The 14,365-nt window shown below is 38.4% G+C and overlaps 1 protein-coding gene across 6 annotated transcripts in view; it reads right to left on the bottom strand.

Annotated features, from left to right (window-relative positions):
* The window catches only part of LDB3 (LIM domain binding 3), a 115,402-nt gene that overhangs the window by 61,963 nt on the left and 39,074 nt on the right, over positions 1 to 14,365 (bottom strand). For all 6 annotated transcript variants that reach the window (XM_041475546.1, XM_041475563.1, XM_041475570.1 and 3 more), the window contains exon 4: positions 3,189 to 3,264. In XM_041475546.1, coding sequence (XP_041331480.1) covers positions 3,189 to 3,264 — 76 coding nt within the window. The remainder of the gene's footprint in view (positions 1 to 3,188; positions 3,265 to 14,365) is intronic.

Raw genomic sequence — 14,365 nt, 5'->3', positions numbered from 1 at the left:
ATAAGTATGACAAGATGCTCACTGGGACTCCAGAATGAAAGTGTTGTCAGTAGTGTTTCACAGAAAGCACAACACATAGCCATATTATTAGAATTAACAAGGCTTCAATACCTTCATGCAAATGAACAAATGTTAAAGCCATGCTTAGCCCTAAAATGCCAGCTTGAATGTTTTGAACTGCACTGAGCTGAGTCTTCATTTGTGTTGTGTCCCCTCTGAAGAGCTGCAGGAACTCATTGACTGATTGATGGCTTAGTTTAAATCCTTGGACTCAAGCTTACTCTTACTTGAATTCTTTCAACATTAACTATGCCCTTTCTTCCCACCTGTGCAAAAGACTTCACTCAATCAAAAATATTTGACTAAACTAAATGAAAATTGTTTCTAGTTTGAGATTTATGTCAGATATAGTGAAACTGAAATGCAATCAAACCTTATTTCCAATAATAGCCCTATATACTTATGGTTGCAGAACCTGCATCATCTATAATATTGATCAGCTTTGTGAAAGAAACTTTGTCAAAAAAGTATGCTGTTTCCATAAAACAAAAAAAAAATAGTGAAAGAAGAAGTGCATGCTTGAAAATTAGTGGAAGCTGCAATCAGATGAGCAATAATGTACAAGAGGATTTATGGTTTTAACTAGACACTGAAGTTGCACATGCAGATTGTTTAGCTAACATTGCCACACCTTAACCTTAACCAGAGAAGGGTGAGGAAAGCTTCTCTTGATGTAAGAGGATGACACTGTCATGACTGTCTTGTAATGCAGTCTTTTGCTGGTTTTTAAAAAATACCATCAAATTCATTTCATGTAAACCATCAGTCTAAACACTGTCAAGCAGAGGTGTGGAGGTGACTTCTGCCTGTGTGTCACAGAATTCTTCATTTCTACAGTGACACTTGTTACTAGAAATAATAAAGGGGCAAGCAAAGAAACCTTGGTTTTCATGTGTATTTACTGTAACACACCTTACTGCCAAATCAGCATTACACTGCCTTTACCAGTAAAATATCTTTATTCTGGATTTTTAGACTTCTCTGAGAGCTCAATGCCTTTTTTCCTTCCAAACAATCCCCCAAGAAGAATTCTTCTTCACTTAAAACTTAGTATTAATGTAGACAAGTGTCACTCCTCTTGACCTGCAAGGGGTCCAGCACTCTGATGTTGCCTCTTCCCCTGGGTGAAAGACCCTACACCTAAGATCTTCCTGAATACTGCAAGATAACCTGTTTCCCACCATACTCCCCCTGGAAGCCACCCTTTTTCTCTAGCAAGTTCCACTAATTCTCTTTTCCAGCTGCTGGTACTGCGTGTAGCTGGCTCAGAAAATGCTGCCTCCAGCAGCTCCTACAAACCTTTCCTGAGCACCTTGCACAGGATTCTCAAACATAAGACAGCAAGCTTCTGAAAACGGGTTGAGTCTTTTGATCCTCATCTCTCTCTGAAGGGTTAGACTAGGAAATGTAAAGTGTCTTTATGGCTTTCATGCCAAGGGGTCTTTTAGAATCTTCAAGAAAACCCTGCCGTGTGTAAAGTTAACTTTCTACACAGCAGATAGTTAAGGGAAGAAAGCATTTTTTGTGGTAAACAGCTTTGAAAACCTATGGCAGCAATTTTAAAACTGACACTTGGCAAGGAAGAAATGAACCTAAAATGCCCCCAGAAAGAGTAATGAAAGTCCAATATATAAGAGCTTTATGTGCCTGTGGAGGAAGGGGACAAAATTTTCATTTCAAAATTTTAATTTCACTTGTGCAGGTGATATAGAGCCCCAAAAGGCAGGAGTCAACCTGGTGTTGGTGAATAACTGATGAGACACATCTACTCACTGCCTTGAACACTGACAGCACTCTGGGTGGGTCTTCAGGGAAAATGAGAACTCCTTCACCTTTCTGTCCCTATTACTTTGCTGGTGCAGTCAAACACCAGTTTAACCAAAAGAATGATTCATCGTTTTTTTCCTAGGAATTTCACAGTACTGTTTGGTGACTATTCCAGTAAGTTCCTCCAAAATAACATCTATAAAATCATGATATAAACAGAAACAACTCTGAGCAAGATAAATTCTTAGTTTCATCTTCCCTTGCCAAAAAAGTTTACAACATCCAGTCTGAAAAAACAATTTCTGCCTCAACTAATAAACGGCCAGTCAGGTTAATTTAAAATTTCACAAAATAAAATTGAATCAAATTACTCCCCCCAGGTGCATTCTCTTCTGCTATTTTGAACCTATTTGCAGCAGTCTCAGGGATGATGTTACCATCTGTGCTCTGAATTTGGAAAGCACAGTGTTTATAAAAAATTACTTAAAATTGATCTATGGATGTTGGAACTGTCAAACCCAGTAGAAAATCATCTAATTCCCCATGTATTTTGATCATCAGTGTTTTTTATTTATATGCATGCTGGGAATGAAACTGGCACAGACAGCAGGAATAAGTTGCAGCAATGGAAACTTTAGCTCCTGTCCACTTATCTAATCAAATGCATCAGCAATACAAATGCTCTGCCCAGAGCCTGAGCCTAGGGATATATACACACCATCTTTCAGGTACCCCTGCTCCTCAGTGTCTCCAAAGATACAGAAGATGAGTTGCCAGGTACAGTCAGTGTTTATTCTAAAATGAACATTTATTTTATGAAAGATGATGTGCTTTGACAATGGAAACCAAGCCATTCATTTCCTCTGCCACTTGCTGTTATTCATTAAATTGACTTATCTTCTTTATTTTTTATTCTCAGGTCTTCTGAATTCTATGATAAGAACACTATATGATTCAAGCTTTCAAATGTCCTCATGTCCTCTTTCCCAATCAGTTTTATTGCAGCCAGGATTTGGATAGATTGAGGCACAGTCTAATGTTTCTCCCCAATAATCTATGAAAGCAAATGTAGATTTTTGAGAAGCTTTAGTGGCTTCTTGTAGCTAAGATGAAAACAGTTGCTCAGAATTGGTTAGACCAAATCACATCAGAGGACAGCTGGATGCTTTGGTCCTGCTAATCAGAAATTAGCAAAATACAGATCACTAATACATTGCCTTGCAGCAGTTTTGCTGTCTGTGCATTCATTCAACCTTTAATTATCTGGGGCAGGCAGAAGCTATTTCCTGTAATAGATATTTACCTTCACCACAGCAGATAGAAACAGTATTCATTCTGGCTGAGGAGAAATTGTCACTTACCTTCTGATGGGGAATTACAGCCCTGGGAGAGTCAATTCTGGGAGCTGTGGTTGAAACTGGCACTGGACGTTTAGATCTGGGGATTAAAAAAAAAAAAAAAAAAAAGAGAAAACAAAAGAGATGTGCAATCTGCACTACTATTTTTCACAGCTAATTTCAAGACAAAAAGCTGCTACATCAGGACTGAAAGTTAAGTGCAGTCTAGACTTTTTCTGTCCTACATCCTCATTTACAAAGGTATTAAATGAGAGAAAAAGTTTGAGAATGATTCTCTGAATGATGAAAATCCACCGTTATGGAAGCAACCTCTGACTTGGGAGTCCATCTGTTTTCTAATACTTGTGCCAAACTGCATTTTCATAGATGAAAGTCAGCCAGAACTAGATAAACTCAAGTTTGGGCAGCGCTCTGGAAGAAGAGACTTAAAGGTGCTTTAAAATGCAGAGGCTAAACTTTGGTGCTGAGGCATCTCAAGATAACTCAAAGGATTATTAATAACAAACTGTACAACTACAACTGCAATTACTTAAACCTCTCTTCAGGAAGAAACATGGGCTTCACTTCAGACAACCGAGTTTCACAATGAGCAGAACACTACTGAATTAGCCACTCCAGGTGCCTGTCTTTCACCTGTATTTGACAAATATATGTCCTTGATCATTTAAAAAGCCCCATTAAAATGCTCTGAAAACAGTTTGTCCTTTCATTGGAATAACAAAGAAAGCACAGTGGCACATGTCATCTGAAGCACTCCTACTACGCCCAGGTAAGTGAAGATGTAGTTGTGGGAGGTGTTTTGAGAATCTACCTAGTGGTGAAAGTTCCCCTGAAATCGTTCCAGTATGGGATCACCAGAAAAAAGGAAATGTAAAAACAAAAATAGTCAAAAGATTCAGAATTATACAAGTAATATCCCATTTCCAACCTACAGATCAGGCTTATGCCTCAAATTCTAATCTTTAAAAAGTACACTTCAAAATTAGGACAGGTACAAAAATGAAATAAAAATACTTAAAAGCTTACAAATCAAGTAGAAGCAGCCAAGACATTTGGAATTGTTTGCTTTAGACAGGAGATGAAGAAGGGAAGACATTGCAGAGGCTTAGAAAATAATGAATGGTAGAAAAAGTGAAATAAAACTACTCCTGTGGACATTGAATGAAATTGAAAAGACAACACATATAAAATTGATAAAGGAAAACATCTTTTTCTAGAGAACTTGATTAACCTGAGGTGAAACTCATTGTTACAAGACATCATTGAGACTATGAGAAGAGCAGGGTATCAGAAAGGATCAAACAGTTATACTTAACAAGAAAAAACCCCAAGAGCTGCTTTAGACTGGGTATAATAAGTAAATATACAGACTCTCATTTTTCACAGCACAGCTCAAAAGACCTCCTGTGTTAGGTTCATTATTTCCTTACTGAGGGCTGTGCTGCCGTTTCCTCTGAAATACTTACCAGGGCATCCATCAGAGAGGGAAAGCTGAGCTCAACAGGAACAGGGCTCATCCCCAGTGGCAAATCCTGCATTAATACCCAGTTTCACACTGAACTCTGGGTTTAACTTTAGCTGCCACACTTAACATTTTTTCCATAAGCAGTAGTGAACATACAAAAAAAGACCACCTAGGAGAAAGGAGTAATCCTTACAGGAACTGGAAGATTTCCACTTAGAAGGTATACAAATTTTGCTACTTTGAGAGCTGAAAACAAATCTGATGTAATAGATGCCTACCTTACAAGCAGGCACTATGAAAATGAATGCAGTCTGAGGAAACAATGAAAACTGGCATTTTGTTAAACAATGTGTAATTAACCTGTGAAATTCACTGACAAAGTATTCCTGAAACAACAGGTTAGAAAACTGTAATTCATACTCACAGCTGAAATACATCACAATATACTGCCAAGATATAATTATCTGAGAAATAGATACCTTCAAGTTCTAAGAATAAGAGCTACTCACTAACTGCCTAAAACAAACTTTCCTCCGGAAAATTATCTTCCCTAAGGAATTAATGCCATACTCTTCCTCCAACCATTTTTGCTTAAAAAGAGAAACAATAAATCATATTTATGAGACATGCACATGTATCATGAAAGACAGCAAAAAAGAGAAAAAAAACCAACTGTAGCTCATAACACAGGGTAGCTGAAAACTGACAGTGACAGTTTATGAACACACAAAGATTTAGGGGATGATTCTGCTCCTCTTTCCATTACTGTAATTTCTGAGTACACCCAGTTATTTCTGTGAGGTGACATGGGTGGGCCTGGGCATACCATGTTAAGTGTCCCCCTGCTCTGCTCACTGATGATGAATTTTAGTGCCAGAGTTGCTCAGCACTGTAGATGTGGTTTGCCGTGTACAGAGGTTGAGCAAACAACCACACATTGCATGTTTGATGTTTAACTGGAAAACAGTTGTATTGCAGCAAAAGAATTTATTTACCAGACTATTCCATCACTTCTGATGTTTATGTTTACATATGTATGTCCTCTCTCATTACCTGCCTACAGAAGATGATGCTAAAAAGCTGCATTTCTTCCACATTAGTGATAAAATACATCTGTCATTCACAGTGTTAGCCAAGATTTGTATCTGACACCAACTTGGAGATTTCAAGATGTTTTTTGAAAACGATGTTCCTACACAGCTCTGACTTGGATGTTTATAGCTTTGATATTTAAAAAGAGAATAATGAGGCTTGCTAGATCTAGCAGAGGCTTGCACCAGAGAAAAGGGCAGAAGAGGTGAAATCAATTTGTGGAATGAAATTGTATGCACTTGCAGAATAAAGTGATTATTTACATAAGAGTCATTACTCCTCCAGGAAAAACATCTGCAAGTTCAGAACATTCTTTTTTTTCCTCTCTCTCTTGCTAGATGGATCAAATCCTGCAGCAACAGAAGTTTGCTTTTTCAAGTGATGATGGTGCTGTAGCAAACATGTGTCGAAGTTTACACTTTAATCCACCAATTGCAAAATTATTTTATTCCAAACACTTGAGGGTGTACCTGGTCAGCAGGGCTATGAGAAGGGTGAAAGACCAAATATCACTGATGATTGTGATAATTTTAGATTTGATGTTGAAATTTCTCATCAAGATTCTTTTTCTCAGGCATTTAATTTGATTTCAACTTTCAGACATTTTCTTCTACATTTTCCAAGGTAAAGATGGGAACAAAAACCTCATTTCAAAAGGAAAAATTAGAACAGTTCTAATGATGACCAAATACATAATTCTGGTATTTTTTTAAACTCTTCTCATTTCCACAGATACACTTCTTCTCTCCCTCAGTACTGGTTCTGTTTTTTTAATGAAGTTCAAAACCAAGATGGACGTAGTTTTGCAAAGCAGTTCAATTTTGATAGCACTGCTCAAATGACTGCCAGAATTTCTACTTGTTCCCACCTAAATAGATCTTTAATTGAAGAGCACTTGACTGGTATTTTTGTACTCATCACAAAGGTTTATTATAAGTCAACTGCACTGAGGAGTGCAACTGCTGCCTAAGTCAACTTGCAAAAGGCTGCAAAGGAGTTCTGTGATGCACTATCAGTTTAAATTGCATCCTCAGGGGAGCACAATATTGTACTTGAAAAGAAGAGACATGATCATAGAGATAATAGCTCTTTTTAATCTTCATGGGGCTTTTTTCTATTTCATATCTTCACCAGTCAGTGTCTATCTTTACTAATTCTCAGGACAACTAAAATCAACGCTTCTCCTTTACAGTATGCTTTTTCATCTGTCATTTTATGACACATGAGCACTTATTTACCACTTCTTGAATATCTTAATAATTGTATCCTAGTATTTCAACTACTAGAAAATGAAAAGGCATCAAGTGCATGGAAAGGTAATAAAGCAGATTAGAGTTAGAAATTTAAGTAGTTTAGCTATGACCTAACTGAAATGGAGGTATTCTGGAGTGGAGCAGGTAAGCACAGAGCAGGATGCAAAATGAAACATGTAGAATAGGGCTTCTTACATATATATATATATGTTTAAATGCATTAATATTCCTGAAAATTTGCTGGAAATGATGATGGGAATGTCAGGGAGAGATGTAAAAAGATAAAAGTATTACTCATGGTTATCAATTTGAGGTGTCCATTTAATAAGTGCTAAGATATTAATGTGCCAGTTAAATTTTCAGCTAACCAGTGAATTAAGCAGCCAAGCAGAAACTGCTGCTTGTTTTTAAGTCTTGCACACAAAATCTTGAGCCCCATGATACCGTGGTGTAATTCTCTATGCTCTGCCTGGGACATCAGCAAGCACTCTTAGTGACTTCTCATGGTCACTCTTAGTGACTGCAATGAGAATCACAAAGACAAATCCCTGAACATTTCATAGTACTTCAAAGACAACTGTGATCACTCTGGGCCTAGGATCAGACCTACTTTCCCTCTCTCAGGGTATCATCAGCGTCTTCAATAAAATTGAAAAATAGTTCCACCAGCACTTTTGCTCTCTATATATCAAGGGCAAATTCAAATATTAGCATTTGGTTGGATGACTGATTCATTAATCATTTCCCTGCATTATGCTGCACTCACATTGCAGGTTGGGCAATTATAGTTACCTGACCTAATGTTCACACCCACAGTGCTATAAGGACAAAAGCTTGTTAGGCATAGAGGGCATCAGCCAAAAAGGGAGCAGCTATCCAATAAAAAAGCTGTTTGGAAGTATGTAATACCTATTTTCCCTTAGAAGGAATCTGAGTCAGAGGCAGCCAAAAACATTAAGGGATAGAAAGGGAAAGTGAAAAGGAAGAAGCCTTGGAGATTTCTGTGAAAGGGAGGAAAGACAACAAACTGAAGCCAGTATGTGAAAAGATGAGATTTTTCCAAGGCTCTCCTGATCTCTCTTTGACCCCTTCTACTTCTCTGGCATCTGCACAGTCCCTGTTGTATCCTTCTAACTCCTCCCCTGCTGTGGAAAATCCCTCCTTTCCTGAACTGCCCCACATTCTGCCCTCCAGCTTGTTCCCTCCGGAATGGAGCCACTCGCTGCTAATGCCTCCATCTGCTCTTAATTGACTCGGTACTGACCCTAAAATTCCTCCATCCCAGCAGCTTGTATAGGCAAACAGGGAGGCTATCCAGTATCCCTGCAGCTCTGCCCTGGGGGTGACAGTTACCCACAGAGTACCATGTATGAATGTTGAGCACATGCCTGGCACTCACCCAATACACACAGCAAGCTCCAAGGAGTGTGGACACCTTTAACCTCCAAGGAGTGTGGACACTTTTACTCAGGCAGGTTACTTCTCTGTCTCCTTCTTCCTGTCTTTGCACAGTTTTTAAACCATTTCCAAAAATTTCCACTACATATCACTATTGAAAATCTGGGTAAGCCATAAAAAAATGTGGATTTCCAACCAAGGAAATTGAATTTCATTACAAAACTTGTTTATGCTGTCATGGGTTGAATTTGTACGTAGATGTATATTGCCGTTAACACTGTTGAAGAAATACATTCATTTATATCAAATTCATGTGCAGACAAACCCACAATACTCTTGAAGTATTCAGAAATACCTAAATCGGTATGGATTATAAATAGGAAGCCACTACTCTCACATAAATTGGTTAATTGCAGAATTTGCATTGCCTAGTTATAGACAATGTCAGTTCAGAATCAAAAACAAGAGGCTGAAATGCAGTCAGGCTTATCAGAGGGATCAAGGCTTAATAGCATAAAAACTTCAGATACAGCAGCTCACTTGCAACCTAAAGTTTGGCATAGCTATTTATTATTAACGATTTAACAATTAGATTGATTATTTATAATTACTGAGATGCTAAAAAAAATCTACTGAAGGTAAACATATAAATAATAAAAAGACTTGTTCATTTAAGATCATCACAAAAAATGTACCCAGTGCTCAGCATCAGTGTGCTCCAGCAGCCACTAGCCAGGGACAGCACAGACACCAAGAGCTGCCCAACCCCAACACTGCCCAGCAGCCAGGCTAAACAGACCTTGGTTATCACTGCAAGAAAAAATGGGTTGCCAATAATTAAGAGTTTGTTGGAGAAAAAAAGAATTAGGGCAGACAGCTTTTATAGGGGTTGATGGGCAAGAAACACCACAGTGAAAGGGATCCAAAGGAAACCAAAAAACTCATAGGCACAAAGAACATTTACGAGACTTATCTAGTAAAGCCTCAGTGTTTTACCTGATTAAAAAATTCCTTATTTCACTTCTGAAAAATACTTTTTCATCCATTCCAATTAGCTTTAAGTGTGTAATTTACATTTTTCCATGACTGTGCTTAAGCTAATCAGCATTAACAGGAAAAGGTCCCAGCCTGAACAGACTGTGACCTTGCTGTCTATTGTAACATTTTGGCTAACGTGTCTACTTCCTCCTTGCAGAAAGCAGACAGGAACTGTTTGTCTGAAAGAATACAACTGCCGTGTTTATTTACTAAGCTGTGTCAGCCCACTGACCTGGGTGAGATGGGCCCATGGTACCCATCTTGACCTTTCCATGGTGAGTGAAATATAATATGTGAAAGAATTCACATGGAGATTATCTTCAAGGAATCCAGAAAATATTTCTCACATAAAACAATGAATTTTAAACTCACCTCTAAGGTGAGTATAGGAAGGGGAAAAAAAAGTGATGTGCACTCTGAGAACAGCTCTAATCCCTAAGCAGAGCCTTGCTGCAATGAAAACTTCACTGCCCTTTAAAGCCTTGGCATATATCCACAGTTTCCAGACTCTTTTCTAAAACTAACAAGGACACTTTATGCAGTGAGTGTAAATAGCAATCCACTAAATGAAACTGCTCATATAAGGAATATATTTGTGTTTATTCCAGTGACTGACATTGATACTTTATTTCATTTTCCATGCAAATAGCTGCTCATTAATTTCACCAGCACTAAATGTTACTACTCAGAGAGAGTAGCTCACAGTTCTGTCCAAATGATAGCCTGATATCTGTAAACAAATCCTACTGTCCTCTCATACCTGCATACAGAGATGACTGGGCACACCTCTATTTCACAGAGAGTGAGGGAGGACCAACTCTCTCAGTAATACAGTGTAGCTTCCTTAACCCAGTAGTGGGATGTGTCTTTTTTAATGCTTCAAGCATACAGAACCACCAGAAGGAAGGAAAAAACCCTTGGCTATTGGTGGCAGATGACTTAGAAGTTCTACAGCCACAGGTGTAAGCAAAATAAGCTAACTAGCATGGCATGTCATATCAACCATTAGTGTTCTTTTTTCTACTAATCTGCTTAATACTTGGAATAGTTCAACTAGTTCAGACCAAGCTTTCATCAATATTGTATATGTAGTTCTAATTTACCCTGAACTGGAACAGATACCATATTTTAATTCTTCTGAGCATAAATACAGCCCTATTCTGGTTCTGATTTAAGTGTGCCCATCAGCAGACCTAAAACATGCACAGAATTGGTTACTACACCCTGCCTCAGACAAAAGAAAGCAGTTTAAAACAACCATTGAGTTCCCCTTACTTGCAGTTTGCTGTCACCACATGCTTTATTTATAGTAGGCCTGAAATAAATACTGCAGGATCAGCCATCTTTTGGTGCTGCACAAAAAAGGAAAGCTATTAAATATTTACCATCAGTCTCTCATAGCCTCGCCTCTGACACTTTCCCTTTCAGTAGAGAAAAGAATTATTTAGCTCATGATTTTCCAGCAAAAGACAGCCAATTGTGACTGTCTGAAAGCAAAGGGTAGCATCACTGGCATGCCCTGGGAGGGGGGAGTTTTGTCCATGTGCACCCGGCACAGAAGTCTCCACCTCCCCTGCTCCTCTCCAGCAGCACAGAGTGACGCCAAAGCGGAGCCTTAGAGTGACACAGGAATGTTTGTGCCAGCAGAATGAGGATAACTCATATTACAGCACTTTCCAAAACTAAGCCAGTACATTTGGTGAATCCTTTCCAAGGAGGCTGATCAGATTACTTGAGTTATGTTGTGGGTGCTCCAGTGAAACATGTTGACAAATAACGCTACTCTCTTTTTAAGAAAGAAACCCATTTGTAGGAAATAAAAATAGACTTTGCATGCATTTTGTTTTTTACTGTGAACTGAATACCGCATGATCCAATGTTTATGGCCTAATATCTGTGGGACAGACAGACAATTAAAGATGAACTTTGACTGGCCTAGAATTAAAATGCCTGAGGGCAGCTGTGTAGCTCAAGTAACTGATTAGAAACTGATACTGAAAAATGACTGAGAACTGAACTCCAGGAGGTCACAAAAAGACAAAAAGCAAAGCAATGTCTTTTTTCCACCCCAAGCCAGGCCATTATAGAGTGTGATCATAGCCTTCCACAGCACAGTCCAGCAGAACCAGCACCAATCCCCCCTCAGTACACCTAGAGCAATGCAGGTTTCTAAGGAATAAGCTGAGTCTACAGAGGTATGTAACACTTTAGAATATCAGCCTAGTTTGCCTGAGTGTCTCATGGGAGTTCTGCTGAGTAATAATGCACAGTGCCAAAGATACTTCTTTCCTTCTCCTCTCACTCCTTCTCCTTTCTTCAGCAAAAAAAGAGAATCCACATCCTACATGTACTTTGTCTTCTAAACTTAACGAAGCAGTGCTAGTCTGGAGGGTGCCAGACATTGCCACGTCACTGGATGACAGGTCCCTTTCTCCAGGCATGGCCCAAATACCTCAACTTCCCGGCACTTGCCTGTCTGCATCTTTTTGCTCCCCAGAAGCAGCAAAGGGAGGCACACTGTAGGCTCTAGAGAAATCGGCAGCCAGACAATGCAGCTCAAGCCACTAACAAGTTCTGGCTGCCTGATCAAACCTCTGGCATAGCTGGTGAGACTTCCAGTCTAATTTGGTAGGTTTATGTGAAAACATAGCATGGTTGAGGTGATAAGAACAAATTAAAGAGGGAATTTAGGGAAGGCAGTTGTCAGAAAACACTTGGCATGCACAAATTCCTGAAGCCGTGGCTGAAACATGGAGAGCTCCACTCAGGCCAGCACTGAACATTCGTGGAAGGTTAGTGTGCCTTGAACAGTGCAGGTGCTACTTGAATTAAAACTAAGTTCATAAAGGAAATCACAGTTTAGGCAGGCAAGTATGAATGGAGGCTCTTAACACTTCCTTTTTTTCAATGATCGATGCCTTGCAGTTGGACGCCCTGCACAAGTGCTGACACCATGTACAGCTTTTTTTGACAGCCAAATTAAAACAACAAGCAGTTCCCCACCCTGAAAAAAGTCCACAGGGAATGAAGTGTTGTAATAAAAGTGGGTAGCAGCAAACACTGTCTTAAATGTCAGGTTATAAACAATGCTCATGAAACCTTCACGGCCACGACGAATAAAGGGAAAGGCCATCGCTCTTGAGAGCCAAGAACCATTAGGGAAAAAAAAAAAAAAGATTTCTACCTCAGAGGATTTTCATCAAGATTTCACATTCCACTGCTTCTTCCATGGACTTACAGATAAAACAAGCAAGATCAATTCTACTTCCAGCGCTGCAATAGCAAAACCAAGCCACAGATTGCCTGGTAAGGCTCTCTTTGACCTTGAAACATATTCTGTAGAGCCATGTGACTACTTCACATATATGTCCAATATCACCACAATTTAGAGCTTAAGTTTTCCTATCACAACAGTCAATCTCCTAATGCACATATGTGCCTTTTCCATTGGAAAGGATTTTCAGCATTTCCAAACTTTTATACAAATAGGATAAAGTGAGCACTTCCATCTCTGTGCTCTTTATGGCAACTAGGGCTGTTTTTCCATAGTACTAGAACACTGCTCCAGTTTCATTGCTGCAAGCCATGTCTAAAAAAAGTCAAAGTGATCTCTTAGCACAGTCATTTTCCTCGTAACCACGTCCCAGGAGATTTTGCCTCTCTTCTGTCTTGCTCTTATTTGGTTGAAAGTTACTATCCCTTGTCACTGCTACCTTCTTTTCGTGTTATTCTTTTCACCAATCCAATATCTGTAAAATTCTTTGCTGAAAAAAGGATATTACATTGTACATTTTGGGCAGGTGACTAAGCTAACAATCTTTTTGTCCTTGGGTAAATGAACCCATTTGTGTCAAGGAAAAAAAAAAATTAAGGCAAGATTAATATAACTTCCTGAATATAGTGGAGATGCCTTTTGTTCAAGACATTGTATTCTTAATAGGGTTCTATGTGTACCTCAGTTGGTCAATATCACTTGCTGCTAGGATTTAGTGTCTATAAATTCTGAATTGTGCAAAACAAAGGCAGCTTAATGCCTCTGAGCACAACATTTTTGAACAGCCTCATGTCATCTAATAAAAAAATTATTGAAAAAAAATTACTTTTCAGTCTTTTTCATTGGGTTTTCCCAATGAGGCTGTATGGGTCCCCAAGGTGAACTAATAGCTCACATCATAAAGTAGCTGAAGAGTCCATTAATTGTATAAGTTCAGAGCAAAAACATCATCTGAGAAAATTTTGATTTGATAAAAAAGCTATTTTATCATCTATTTACTATTATTTAATTTTACTTTATGCCATTTTCCTTATTTTCAGAATATCTACATCTATTACCTATGCAAGCATATTTCAGTCTCTGGAACACTCCATTACTGCTTTCTTTGGTTGTTCTTTATCCATATAACTTGAGTATCTGAATTATATATTATTGTTTTGAAACCAAGAGACAGGGAAAGCCTTAAAAAATAGAAGAAAAAATAAACAGAGATGAAAGCAATTAATAAAGGTATTTCCACTAGTTTTCTTTTTTTTTTTCTTTTTTTTTAATCGTGTGGCCACTAGAATTGGTGATGTTGCAATTTAGAGGTCAGCAAATAAAAAAGCACAATGATTACTCAAATGAAATATCGCTGGCAACACTTGATCAAAATTACTGTTTTAAGTAACTTGTCTCTGTGATATGTATTAGGATAATCTGGATTTGTTAGTCATGAATTTGGAAATCCTTCTGTGAATAAGAAGAGCTTTTGGTTTGTAGTTTTAAACCATTTAAACCTCTATGGCCAGGCCATAGAGGCAGACACTGGAGAATGTTTTTGGTTCAATATTCAGGAAACTTAATACCAAATGTAGAACAACCCAAAGCAAAATAATAAATGTTTTCTCTCAATGTTAAAACACAAAGGTTCAACAGAAAATCAGACAGACATTTTAAC

The sequence above is a fragment of the Pyrgilauda ruficollis genome, unplaced genomic scaffold, assembly GCF_017590135.1.
Source record: "Pyrgilauda ruficollis isolate IOZ18807 unplaced genomic scaffold, ASM1759013v1 scaffold11, whole genome shotgun sequence".
NCBI classification, from domain to species: Eukaryota; Metazoa; Chordata; class Aves; order Passeriformes; family Passeridae; genus Pyrgilauda; species Pyrgilauda ruficollis.
The sequence above is the reverse complement of the archived record's forward strand: the minus strand, read 5'-3'. Positions and strand labels throughout refer to the sequence as shown.